Here is a 12,708-nt window from a genome sequence, read left to right on the forward strand (position 1 = left end):
ACATGTACTGAAAACAAAATGAGCATGGCGTTATTGTTTATTTTATTCTCAATTAATATCGTATTAGCATTAAAATATAAAGTATGAATATAAAATATGCATATATACAGAACACCACATGAGGAACTTGGAGTAGAGCCGCTGCTACTTTGTGTCGAAAGGAGCCAGTTGAGGTGGTTCTGGCATCTGGTAAGGATGCCCCCAGGACATCTCCCTAGGGAGGTGTTTCCAGGCACGTCCAGCTGGGAGGAGACCTCGGGATAGGCCCAGGACTAGGTGGAGAGATTTCGATATTGGCCTGGGAACGCCTCGGGATCCCCCAGTCAGAGCTGGCAAATGTGGCTCGGGAAAGGGAAGTTTGGGGTCCCCTGCTTATTATTATCCCTGTTAAACAAACCACTATAACTTCTCTATATTACCACCTGAAGTATCAGCTAGATAGTGAGGCTGACAGCTACTCTGAATCCTATTCAAGGAGACATGCAGGTTTGACAGTAGGATGTTCCTTTATCGAAGTTGCTCCCTCCACTCTTCCCTCTTTGCCTGTCTGTCAGTTTTTTTGTGCGTCTGTCTGTCTTTTGTCTTTTAGTGTCTATTGTCTCAGTCTCTGTCAGGCCCACGGTTGTCGTGTGAATTCAAACAGATTCTGGGCCTAGCGACACGTTTCCAGTGTGTTTTATTTTACTGGTGTTGGTTTCCAGTGTGTTTTATTTTACCGGTGTTGGTTTCCAGTTTGTTTTATCTTGCTGGTGTTGGTTTCCAGTGTTTTTTATTTTACTGGTGTTAGCTTTAGGTTTGTTTTATTTTACTGGTGTTGGCTGAAAGACCAATCAATGGTGGATCAAGTCAAAATGGTCTCCATCTATTTCTCCTCTTACAGTACCTCTCTCTGCATTCTCTCTCTCTCTCTTTTTCTTTTATTATATCAATCACTTTGATCCCTCTCTCTTCTGTGTTCTCCACCTACACCTGTCTGTATCAACCAATGTTCTTGTGTGTCGAGAACCACTTATTAACATCATCTGGTGTTCTATAGAGATGTAATTGCATTCAGTTGCTGCATTTGAGGTTAGAGGATATTAAGTTGCTGAAAACATGAACAAACACCATTTCCTCTGAAGCACACAGGATGGTTTATGCTTTCAACCTCTGACCCAAAACCACGCGCCCACAAGAACACATGTAGAAGAGAGCACTCACAGACGCTTCCGCACCCAAGTACAAACCCACATGAGTGAGGTTACATGAGTGTACATACATTCAGTAAAGCATACACTCCCTCCCTCCCTCCCTCCCTCTCTCTCTATCTCTCTCTCTCTAACAGTAATATGAACATGTTACCGTTAGTTCAGAGAAGCTGGCAATTTCCACTCTTCGTCACAACAGCCATCTGAGTTTCACTCAAAGAATTAGGACCACTAGACAACACACATACATACACAAACATGTAAGCACACACACACACACACACACACACACACACACACACACTGCATGCAGAGAGATACATGAGCACAGAGACAGAGAGACAGAGACAGAGAGATATAGTGGCGTCAAAGTGAACTGTTTCATTAAAGCATTCTACAGTCAAGATGTCCTGCTGTCATACATCTGTTGATTTCAGAGGACACAGTTGACAGAGGACGATTTGGTCCAGAATGAAGATACTCCAGGTTGTCTCCTTCTGCCTAATCTTAGGTGAGTAATGTCTGTCAAGATTTATTTATGCATTTTAGTTATTTAATAAAAAAAATAATAATATTATAGGAATAATATAAGGAAGGGTGTTGGAGATGCACCCGATTCATTGAAATACATTTAACAAAGTTAAGGAACTCAATATTACATACATTTACCAAAGTTAAGGAACTCAATATTATATACATTTACCAAAGTTAAGAAACCATATTAAATACATTTACCAAAGTTAAGGAACACTATATTACATATGTTTACTAAAGTTAAGCAACACTATATTACATACATTTACCAAAGTTAAAGAACACTATATTAACATACATTTGTCAAATTTATGGAACATTATATACAGTGAAATCCTAGATTATTTGGAAAGGAGGGATAGATATTTTAGTTTTGTGGCTCTGTGTTCCACTACAATGACTATGGGTTTACAGGGCTTTATTCATCATCACATGTTATCAAAACTCAAGACTATCTGCAGACAAAAGTTAAAAAATAATAATAAAATTCTAATAAATAACATTCCTGTTTATTTTACCTTTCACGACTAAAGGCAAATGTTCCCTGTGTGATTTCAACCTGATTAACATTGCAGTGATGTTGATGTTGATGGCTAGCTGTTGTCAGAAACCATCATCACTCAATAATACTAAAGACATATTGTGTTCATTACACTACATGCACATGAAATATCATATAAAGTTCATATAATATAATTTAAAATAAAACAATTATCAAATATTTTTGAAAAAATCTTTATGATTTTTTTCGACAGCTCTGTGGATTGAAAAGGAAGCATTTGGGAAAATGACGGGAATTGTTGGAGGAAAAGTTCACATCAAATGTTCTCACACATTGGGTTGGACCAACAAAAAGTACTTCTGCAAGGACACCTGTACAGGCCAAAATATCCTTGTTCAGACTTTGAGGAGTAAGAACTACATTGAGAGAGGAAGGTACGGTTTACATGATTTTAGAAATGGAGTCTTCACTGTGACCATCAAGGACCTGAAGAAGTCAGACTCTGGGACATACTGGTGTGGAGTGGAGAGAGTTGGTTTTGATGCATATCAAGAGGTGCATCTGACAATTACAGATGGTAAGTAAACACTTAATGAAATCTGACTTCATCATTTCAGAATACAGTGCCTTTGAAATGTATTCAGACTCCTTCACTTTCTCCACATCATGTTGTGTTACAGACGTGATCTATTATTTCAAAAAATCATATATTTTGGTTGTGGCATCCTCCCTCAAAAATGCTTAAGTATTGGACTCCATCGATGTGAAATGAAAGACGTTCATGAACTGCCAAGACCGTGGGGCTGGTGGTTCAGCCAAAATAAAATAAGTAACTGGGAAAGAAGGGGCTGGGAGGTGACCAAAAACCAAATGGCCACTCTAACTAAGCTTTGATGGGAGAATCTGCCAGGATCAATGAAGGATTCTATCAGGCTATCATGTTTTTGTGGCTAGAAGGAAGCCACTCCTGAAGCATATTTACAATAGTAATAGACATATGACATTCTGCCTGAAGGACTCTAAGAATTTGCACTAAATGCCAAAAATATGTCAAAAACTTACCGCTCATCACGTGTCTAATACCATCCCTACGGTGAAGCATGGTGGTGGAAGCATCATGCTATGGGGATGATTTTCAGCGGCAGGGAACCTGGTCATGATTGAGGGAAGGATGAACAGCACAAAATACAGAAAAGAAAAAGATGACATTATTTCATTAACCGTAACTTATTTTCACACACAGCTCCTTCCACAACACTGTCACCTGTCACATCAAGACCCCATGTCTCCTCAACTCCCCCACACATCTCTGGAACATTTCCAAAGCTCTTCACAACGTTTCCAACATTTGAAATCATCCCTGAACTCACCACTTCATTAATAACAGGTATGATGAATCTTTATGGCTATAACTATTCATATTTTGTGAAACTACATGCCTGTTATGCTGGTGGAAATATACTGTATTTATTCATATAGAGGAATACTGTTTCATTCTGTCTTTCTCTGTCTACTGTGAACTCTTTTTTCTCCTCCCTTTTGTCATCATTTTTGTATTCCAGCACTTTGAATTTCACATTTCACAGGTGAATTTATGATCACCTTTGTACATGAGGTCATAAGAGCTCATGAATTTATTGCAAATATTTTGAGCTCCTTCATTCTCTCCCAGTGCTTGGCCTTCTTTATCTGTTCTTCTAGCTGTTCCCCCTGCCTGTTCTGGATGAGCCTCTCTGAACCTTTATTGACAAGCCCCCTTGTCAGGTGCGGCCGGGGCTCTGGAAGACTCAGCTGGTTCAACTGGGGATCTGGGAGACTCTGCTGTGTAATTTGGGGCTCTGGGAGACAGAAATATATATATTTTCTTTAAATCAACATAATTATTAGTGCACATGGACAGGGAGAGACATATAAAATAGTTTAAATCAACATACTTATTAGTGCACGTGGACAGGGAGAGACATATAAAATAGTTTTAATCAACATACTTATTAGTGCACGTGGACAGGGAGAGACAAATAAAATAGTTTGAATCAACATACCTATTAGTGCACGTGGACAGGGAGAGACATATAAAATAGTTTAAATCAACATACCTATTAGTGTACGTGAACAGGGAGAAACATATAAAAGTTGACGCCGCTGAATGAAATCATAAAAAGTGAACTCATTCAGCTGTATCTTTTTGATGTATTAATTAATAACAGTATCGTGGTATTTTAACGTTTGAAAACAAACACAAACAAAACAATGCTGTGGGCTTGTGAAAGCTGCAGAGGTTTTGTAGGTCTAATGGTAAATTTGATTCGCCAATCGGGAAAGTTTCACTTTTCAAAACTTTTCACAGTGGTTGGTAGCCATTGCTGTGAAGCATAGAGTTTTACATTTCTGGTAATATCTAGAAAACTATGCATATTCATTTTATTTATTTATGTTTTCTTCCTGTCTGTGTTCAGGTCTGATGCTGTGTACCAGTGTTGTTCTGGTAGTCATGGTGACAGTAATAGGAGTGGTTCTTCTCCGGTTCTATCGACAGAGAAGAAGAATCAAGAGACCAACACCTCCACAACCAGTCTACAATAACACCAACACTGCCTCTAGTGGAAAGGAGAGAGGAAGTAGGAGACCAACACCTCCACAACCAGTCTACAGTAACACCAACACTGCCTCTAGTTGAAAGGAGAGAGGAAGTAGGAGACCAACACCTCCACAACCAGTCTACAGTAACATCTACACTGCCCCTAGTGGAAAGGGGAATCAGACGACCAACACCTTCACAACAAGTCTACTTCAACACTGCCCCTAGTGGAGAAGAGAGAGGAAGCAGGAGACCAACACCTCCACAACCAGTCTACAATAACATCAACACTGCCCCTAGTGGAAAGGTGAAACAGACAACCAACACCTTCACAACAAGTCTACATCAACACTGCCCCTAGTGGAGAGGAGAGGGGAAGGAAGAGAACAACACACTTGTCACCATTCTCTTGAATCTCCAAAACTGATTATTTGTCTTTGTCTCACAAAACACAAATGGACCTTCCTGACATTGTCCTATAGACAATGAAACAACAGATGCGACAATAAATGTATGTTTAAATGTTTTGTATAAAAACTGTAGATGCAAAACAGATGTGGAATCTGCAGTTGAACTGACCATAGATGAGTTCAAGGGATATGGAGGCCACTGGATGAACAGTCAACCAACACATTCTGATTCTGGGACGGCTAGAAGACCACATCTACCAGATCCCCTCTCTAAAACATGCACACACAGAAGATACAGACACGTATGGACTTCCTGTATGACGTGTGTTAGGGTGGGACTTCCTGTATGACGTGTGTTAGGGTGGGACTTCCTGTATGACCTGTGTTAGGGTGGGACTTCCTGTATGACCTGTGTTAGGGTGGGACTTCTGGAGTGATATATGCATGTCCAGTGACTTTGTAATTCATGATTACATTGATGTGTCCGTGTTTGATGTTTCACAACAACTGATGAGCAACCCAGACTAGTGTTATAACAGGTGGGTTATGTTTAATGATTAGCAAATGTGTCTTAGGGTTCCAGAATGTTAAATTCCCAGACAATAAATGGGTTGATTGGCGTGGTCTGCGTATTTAAACCACACAGACATAGGTGATGGTCATCCAGTCTTGCCTGAGTAAACGTACCTACACAATACAAAACATGGAGGATTGTGCGGCGATCAATGTTTTGGGTGAAACACCGGTAAAAGCTAATAGCTTAAACGCCGCTCTGCGATTTGGTAAGAAATTACAAATTGACAGCAGTGATGCAATCAACATGCCAGCCCCGAAGAAACCGATGCAGAGTTTAATCCGAATCCATCAACTTCACCAGGATCTGTTGGCACAGGAATGGGGATTGGACGATGGTCAGATCGGTGGATACATCTTCAACCCAGAGATACCGGAGAATGCATTTTATGAATTACCCGAAGGCCATGAGTTTAAGACTGGTGTGACTGATACCAGTTTATGGGGTACCTTTCGAAAAGTGTTTTTGGGGCCAAAACTAGGCCCACATAATACGATAGATGTGCTCTTTAAAGTTGTATGACTCTGTTAGATTGGAACTATTTCCGGAAAATGTCAGCGGGGTAGATTGTGACTGCGATTGTGGACTGTTCGACTGACATATGACCCTGAAGCCCCGCCTTACTTTAACCCCGTCTTCAACACAGAATAAAAACTGACAGACCGCCTGTGACTATCAAGCAGGCGGAAGAATTTACGAAACATCTCAAGATTACAACCAAGCAGAGATTGAAGAATCCAAGGCCGAGGACTGCCTGTGTGACGCCTGGGATGACAATGCTGAAGCCTTCTACGGAACCCCTGACCCAGACAGTTTGATTCCAACGGTATACCCAACAAGAAACTAACATTGGATTGACCAGATTTGTGATCAGCTAGGTCCTCTTAATCTGTCATACCTTTCAAATGCTGACAAGAGTTATCACAAAATGGACAAACACCTTGCACCAAAAGTTTTAAAGATCATCAAAGCAATTAGGTATGATTCTGGGGCTATTCTAAACAAAGCATGCATCGGATGTGAAGTGGACCACCCGAGCCAGACAAGACATTCTTGTCTCGAACCGCCAGATAATCTTTTTGAGACCCATTATGATGACATCGTGGAGACAGTTTTAACACCGCGACTGAAACATGTGTTGGTCAAGGCTTTGAACGCATCAGGGTTTCATCCACCTCCCACCGATGTTCATGTGGCTGCTGAGAACTTTCTGCATGATCTCAAGTTGGAGTCGAACATGACACAGAGACTGAGTGAGAACCGGGATGAATACATGGACAAATTTAATGAGGGTGCTGGATGCGACGCAGCAGCGTCATGGTGCGATGAAAGCAAAGAGTCTGTTGTCTAAGGATGGGTAACTTCAGTTCTCGTGTTAACATGTATATAAACAAACCCTATGAGAAATCTGAATATTTGTGTGACTTTTCTGAATATCTTGGGTGTGTAATTTCGAAAACTCAAATAAAACAATGCTAAACATGTATTACTTCTTATTATTGCTCCAATGCTCTGCAATGTCTGAACAGGTTATGAAAAGCAAACCCTGGTGCTTATGTGGGTAGAGATGGTTTGAAAAGAGTGTACCGGGGAAAACCGGGGAGATCCTCAAATATGGCGTGGCCAATGACTGGCTGCTCGCACAGGATACATACATGCTACACAGGCCTGTAGCTATACATTTTCAAAGAAATAGAGTTATTGTTCATGATATAAATTCACAATTTCTGCTGGATTTGGTTGACATGAGTACTTACAGTGTGGAAAACGATAACATGAAATCTATGTTAACATGCATAGATGTATTAAGCAAATACGCATGGATTTGTGTGCTGAGAAATAAAAGTGCTATCGAGGTAAAGTGAGCATTTGAAGAGATTAAAAGAAGGAAGAACACCACAGAAAGTCCAAAATGTTGTACTTAAAAACTCCTTCCCCTTGTCCGTTTAGACTTTTTGTGGTGTTCTTCCTTCTTTTAATGTCTTCAAATGCACATTTTATATTAACCCAGTTGTTTTTAGTAGTGTGAAACAGAACAGACATGTCTTCAATGTACTCCTAGGTAGAATAGGCAGGTATGAATATAATATAAATAAACATTCAGAGGTGTGTACCATTGGCAGTTGTTGTGATATGAATATATATATATATATATATATATATATATATATATATATATGTCTGTCTGAATATATATAAATATATTATTTAGAGGTTTTAAACAGGCATGTGGGTGGTGGTGGAGTTACTCCCACAATTCCCATGGTCCCACCTGTTGGAAGATGTCAGTCAGATGAGGTAAGTTTAAACAAAAACCATCAGTCTCTGGAATTGGATCCTGTTCTGTGGTAGGAACTGAAGAGGGCAATCTATGAGACCAAGGGATCTCAAGAGTCTGTAAAGAGTCTATATGGAGGAATTGCATACCATTCCTTCCAATGTGTTCTCCAATTTATTAATTACAGAGGTGTTTTAGGAAGTTTTGGTTTCATAGAAAATATTCATTTGGGAGATACGTCACCAGGTCAAGCATTCAGTCCTGCAACATGATATCACAAAGTTGGTGAATGTCACAGACGGTTAACTCTTCAGAGCGTTTTATCATCAACAAGCTTAATCAACAATTCTTAGCAAATTTGACAATAAAAACAATATTTAAATAAAATACTTTCTTTATTTCATTACACATGAGTCACGAAGTACAGTAAAATCTGTGACATTGACATAGATTTCAAAGTGTGAGCTACTTGTGACTTCACCAGCAGGGTAGGTTGTAGAGGTGTGGCCTGCAGGATAGTATTTAGAGGTGTGGCCTGCATGGTAGGATTTAGAGGTGTGCCCAGCAAGGTAGGTTGTAGAGGCGTGGCCAGCAGGTTTGATTTTAAAGGTGTGGTCAGCAGGGTAGATTGTAGAGGTGTGGTCAGCAGGGTAGGTGGTAGAAGCATTTGGTGAGTTCATAGGGACCACCTTTCTGGTATTCTCATACAAACTGTCAACCTAAGGAGAGGATCAGTGATTAGAAATATGAAGTAATGTGTTTAAATCTGTGTTTTCAAATGAAAAAGGTCCAAAAAGGTCCAAAAGGATGTTGAATTGTAACTGATTGATGGACATGTCCACTAGAGGGTGATGTTGACAATTAGATGTTTATGTTGCCTGTCACAGAGACATCTCATCAGAGGTCATTCTTCCAAATAAAACGTTTTAGTTGCAAAAAGTGATATGTATATATGTGTTTGAGTTAGTACTATATATATTGCATATGCAAATACGAATAACAAAACATGAAGGGACCTTGCTGATTTACAAAAGGCATCTCATAATTTTAATGTGTCTACATAAAATGGGTAAGATGTTATTTTTGGCCGGGTGTTTCTGTAAAAGCATTTTGTGACAACTGCTGTTGTAAAAAGGGCTTTATAAATAAATTTAGTTGATTGATTGATTGATTTTACATTTAGAAAAAAAAATCTGTTTTAAAAGATCACACAGAAAATACGTAAAAAGACCTAACCCTGACTAAAAAAAAATCACATTTCCTATTTCCTGATCCAGAAATCTAAATTTTTCTTTGTGGGACCGGGATAAAGTCCCCCTAATTCTATTTTCTTACTTCCTTTATGAGGACTTCTTGTCCTAAATCTGTGAAGTGGAAACTCATGTACTGACAAACACACACACACACACACACACACACAGGCATTGATATTTTATACCTCTTCATGGTTGATGGTGGAGTAGGCTGTTGAAGATGGTGTTGGTCTCTTGCTTTCTCTCTCCTCTCCACTAGGGGCAGTGTTGGTGTTGTAGTAGACTGGTTGTGGAGGTTTTGGTTGCTTGTTTCCTCTCTCCTCTCCACTAGGGGCAGTGTTGGTGTTGTAGTAGACTGGTTGTGGAGGTTTTGGTTGCTTGTTTCCTCTCTCCTCTCCACTAGGGGCAGTGTTGGTGTTGTAGTAGACTGGTTGTGGAGGTTTTGGTTGCTTGTTTCCTCTCTCCTCTCCACTAGGGGCTGTCTTGGTGTTTTTGTAGACAAGCTGTGGATATGTTGGTCTCCTGCTTCCTCTCCTCTTTATACAGAACAGAGCCAGGACCAGTCCCATTACCGTCACCATGACTACCAGACTAACACTGGTCCACACCATTAGACCTGAACTCACACAGAGAGAGTTTATTAGAGTTGAAGAAGTTGAAGTGTCAGAGAGATTGAACGAGAGACAGACAGTGTCAGAGAGATACTCCAACAAAGACAGAGACAAAAAGAGCAAAAGAGCAAGAGAGGGAAAGAAGGGGAGATCAATAAGACAGTGACCGTAGTTACCATAGAAACACAGTCTACCATGGTTCCTGCTTCTACCACAGACCCTCACATGATGCATCACTTCCTGTTGGCCTCTGAGAGACTCACATCTACATCAAGACCATGATGAAGTCTTTGAATAGCACAAACAATATTAGTTTCTACCTCATAGACTAGTAGTGCATCTACCACTAAAATCAATAAACATCAAACTAATTCTGTCCTGTTCCAGGAGAGTCTGAGGGAGACAAATCTTGAGGGGAAAGTAAAAATAGAGACAGACAAGAGAAAGAGAGTTTATCTTATCAAAGAAGGTGAGCTTGGACAGATAACTTGTACTTGTAGTTTTTGCATTTTATTTCATTCTTGTTCATTTTAATATTCAAGCATCTTTCTATTTTGAAACTACAGTACCTTTGTCAGTATACATTTGACTGTATTATCTTTACTGATTATTTGGCATTAGCAATTCAAACATCTACATTCCATGCAAAAAATTATCCATTCGAGACCATTTCATTTGTACTTGAAACAGAAAGCAAGAGACAGCAGTAGAGAGAGGTAGTGACATTTGTCCAATGTATGAATTTATACAATTAATTTCCTCTAGAATGAAAAGTATTTGATATCGCAGAGTCTTAGTTGCTATGTCTAAAATGAAAGACTTTTAATACCTGCTCCAGTTGTCTGAAACATTGTGGAAACGTTTGGGGAGGTTCCATAGATGTTTGAGAGGGATGTGATGACATGGGTTTTTGGGGTAAAAGTGGATGGTTTAGTAGTGGAAGGAGCTGTGTGGGAATATAAGGTATGGAAGACATAAATACTGTCATCATTAAATCTCTCTCAGAAAACAATTAATGAACAACATTTTCTGAAATGTTGAGTATAAATGTGATGAACAGTAAACTTACCATCAGTAACTGTCAGATACACCTCTTGGTATGTGTCTAAACCAACTCTCTCCACTCCACACCAGTATGTCCCAGAGTCTGACTTCTTCAGGTCCTTGATGGTCACATTAAGGTCCCCATTTCTAAAGTCATATATACTATATCTCTCTTTCTCAGAAGACCTCTCTCTGTCCGTGGTCTTAATGAGGATGTCTTGGCCTGAACAGGTCCCCTTGCAGAAGTACTTGATGGTGCTCCACGCCCATGTGTGTGAACATCTGATGTATACTGGTCCTCCTTCAACGCCCATCACCTTGGTAACAGATGACCTCACAACACTCAGAGCTGTTGAACAGAGATCACAACGTTCGGCCTGACATTTTGGATTAAAAATGTTTAATAATTCCCAAAAAGTTGCATTTAACATGGTCATTCAAATGCTTGTAGTGTAGTGACTAAATTTATTGGGACAGAAATTAATTGCACATTAATAAATTATTTAATTATTAAGTGAATTCTAACTGGCTCATCTGATGTGGATGGAAATGCCTCTGATTTAAAGCTGACAGTCGGATCTGTAAAACTTTAATCACTGTGCTGGAACATGGAGCCACAAAATACTAAATTAAACCAGTGTCCCAAATACCTTAATGAGATGACTGTACAATACAACATACCCATGGGAGGAGGAATGGGAGCATATCCTGCTTTAAAATTAGGTTTTATACTGACTTTGGTTATCAGAAACCAAACCAATACATTTTCTTATTCATTTTCTTATTATTCATTTAACCAGATATGGTGAGTGTATATTGAGGGTATGGTGAGTGTATATTGAGGGTATGGTGAGTGTATATTGAGGGTGTGGTGAGTGTATATTGAGGGTATGGTGAGTTTAATCAGGGATGACTATAGAATGGGGAGTGGAAAGTCTGGGCATCTCTGCTTAGACTGCTGCCCCCGCGACCCGGCCCCGGATGAAGCGGAAGAAGATGTATGTATGTATGTATGTATGTATGACTATAGAACGTCCGATCCCTCATGAATGAAAATGGATATTCCATTCTACTAAATATATATTTTCACTGTGACCCACTCTGAACAATAAAAAATTTAACAACCTGACTCTCCCCTAGAAACAAATGAATAATTAAAAGCAAAGCTTATTTTCTTAATTGGTAGGTGAAGGAACAAACAATGAAAACATTGTTTCACAACCGGAAGGTCTATGCAATGTAATGTGAACATTTATAAAAACATGAACAACTCAGAACTGTACAAACAGACACAGAGAGAAGCAGGCAGAAGGACCAACAAGCAGAAGGACATACAGGTAGACTGACCTGAGAGAAGACACCAGGAGAACACTTGGAGAGTCTTCATAATGCCCCCACCAGAGATCCTCTGAGTCCTACTGAGCCATCGGTTGGACGCTTCTGAAACACTGTCTTCCTGTATTAACACTGTTCACGTTGTCACCTCCATCCATATATCTATCTCTGTGCAGGTCTGTCCCTCTGCATGTGTTGTGGGTTGTGTGGGCAGAGGGGGGCTTTAAAGAACATTGAGTGAAACTCAGCTGGGGTAACAGAGAGTGAAAAGGCCTTTGATCTGAAGGTAATACGTATGCTTCAGCTGAAGAGGGATTTTCTTTTCTTAATCCACATGTTTTCAGTAATGTGTAATCAGAACAGAATGTCTTCATTGTACACCTAGGTAGAATAGGCAGGGAT

General features: G+C 39.8%; 2 protein-coding genes across 3 annotated transcripts; one reads left to right on the plus strand and one right to left on the minus strand.

Moving 5' to 3' along the window:
* Nucleotides 1–1,359: 1,359 nt before the first annotated feature.
* Nucleotides 1,360–5,076, plus strand: LOC105029349 (CMRF35-like molecule 5). The gene is made up of 4 exons (XM_010902668.5): nt 1,360–1,698; nt 2,477–2,800; nt 3,467–3,610; nt 4,680–5,076. Exons 1-4 carry the CDS (start codon nt 1,659–1,661, stop codon nt 4,898–4,900), a joined length of 729 nt encoding a protein of 242 aa, XP_010900970.2. The 5' UTR covers nt 1,360–1,658; the 3' UTR covers nt 4,901–5,076.
* A 3,363-nt stretch (nt 5,077–8,439) lies between these two features.
* Nucleotides 8,440–12,708, minus strand: LOC105029366 (CMRF35-like molecule 1). 2 transcript variants are annotated; one of them, XM_013132188.4, is made up of 5 exons: nt 12,319–12,708; nt 10,997–11,320; nt 10,757–10,873; nt 9,502–9,932; nt 8,440–8,782 (listed from the first exon to the last, which is right to left on the minus strand). In XM_013132188.4, exons 1-5 carry the CDS (start codon nt 12,356–12,358, stop codon nt 8,459–8,461), a joined length of 1,236 nt encoding a protein of 411 aa, XP_012987642.3. In that variant the 5' UTR covers nt 12,359–12,708; the 3' UTR covers nt 8,440–8,458. The 2 variants fall into 2 exon arrangements, with proteins under 2 accessions (XP_012987642.3, XP_034149965.1); XM_034294074.1 differs by having other exon boundaries at nt 10,997–11,348; nt 12,319–12,707.

Source organism: Esox lucius, chromosome 9 (genome assembly GCF_011004845.1).
Source record: "Esox lucius isolate fEsoLuc1 chromosome 9, fEsoLuc1.pri, whole genome shotgun sequence".
NCBI lineage: Eukaryota > Metazoa > Chordata > Actinopteri > Esociformes > Esocidae > Esox > Esox lucius.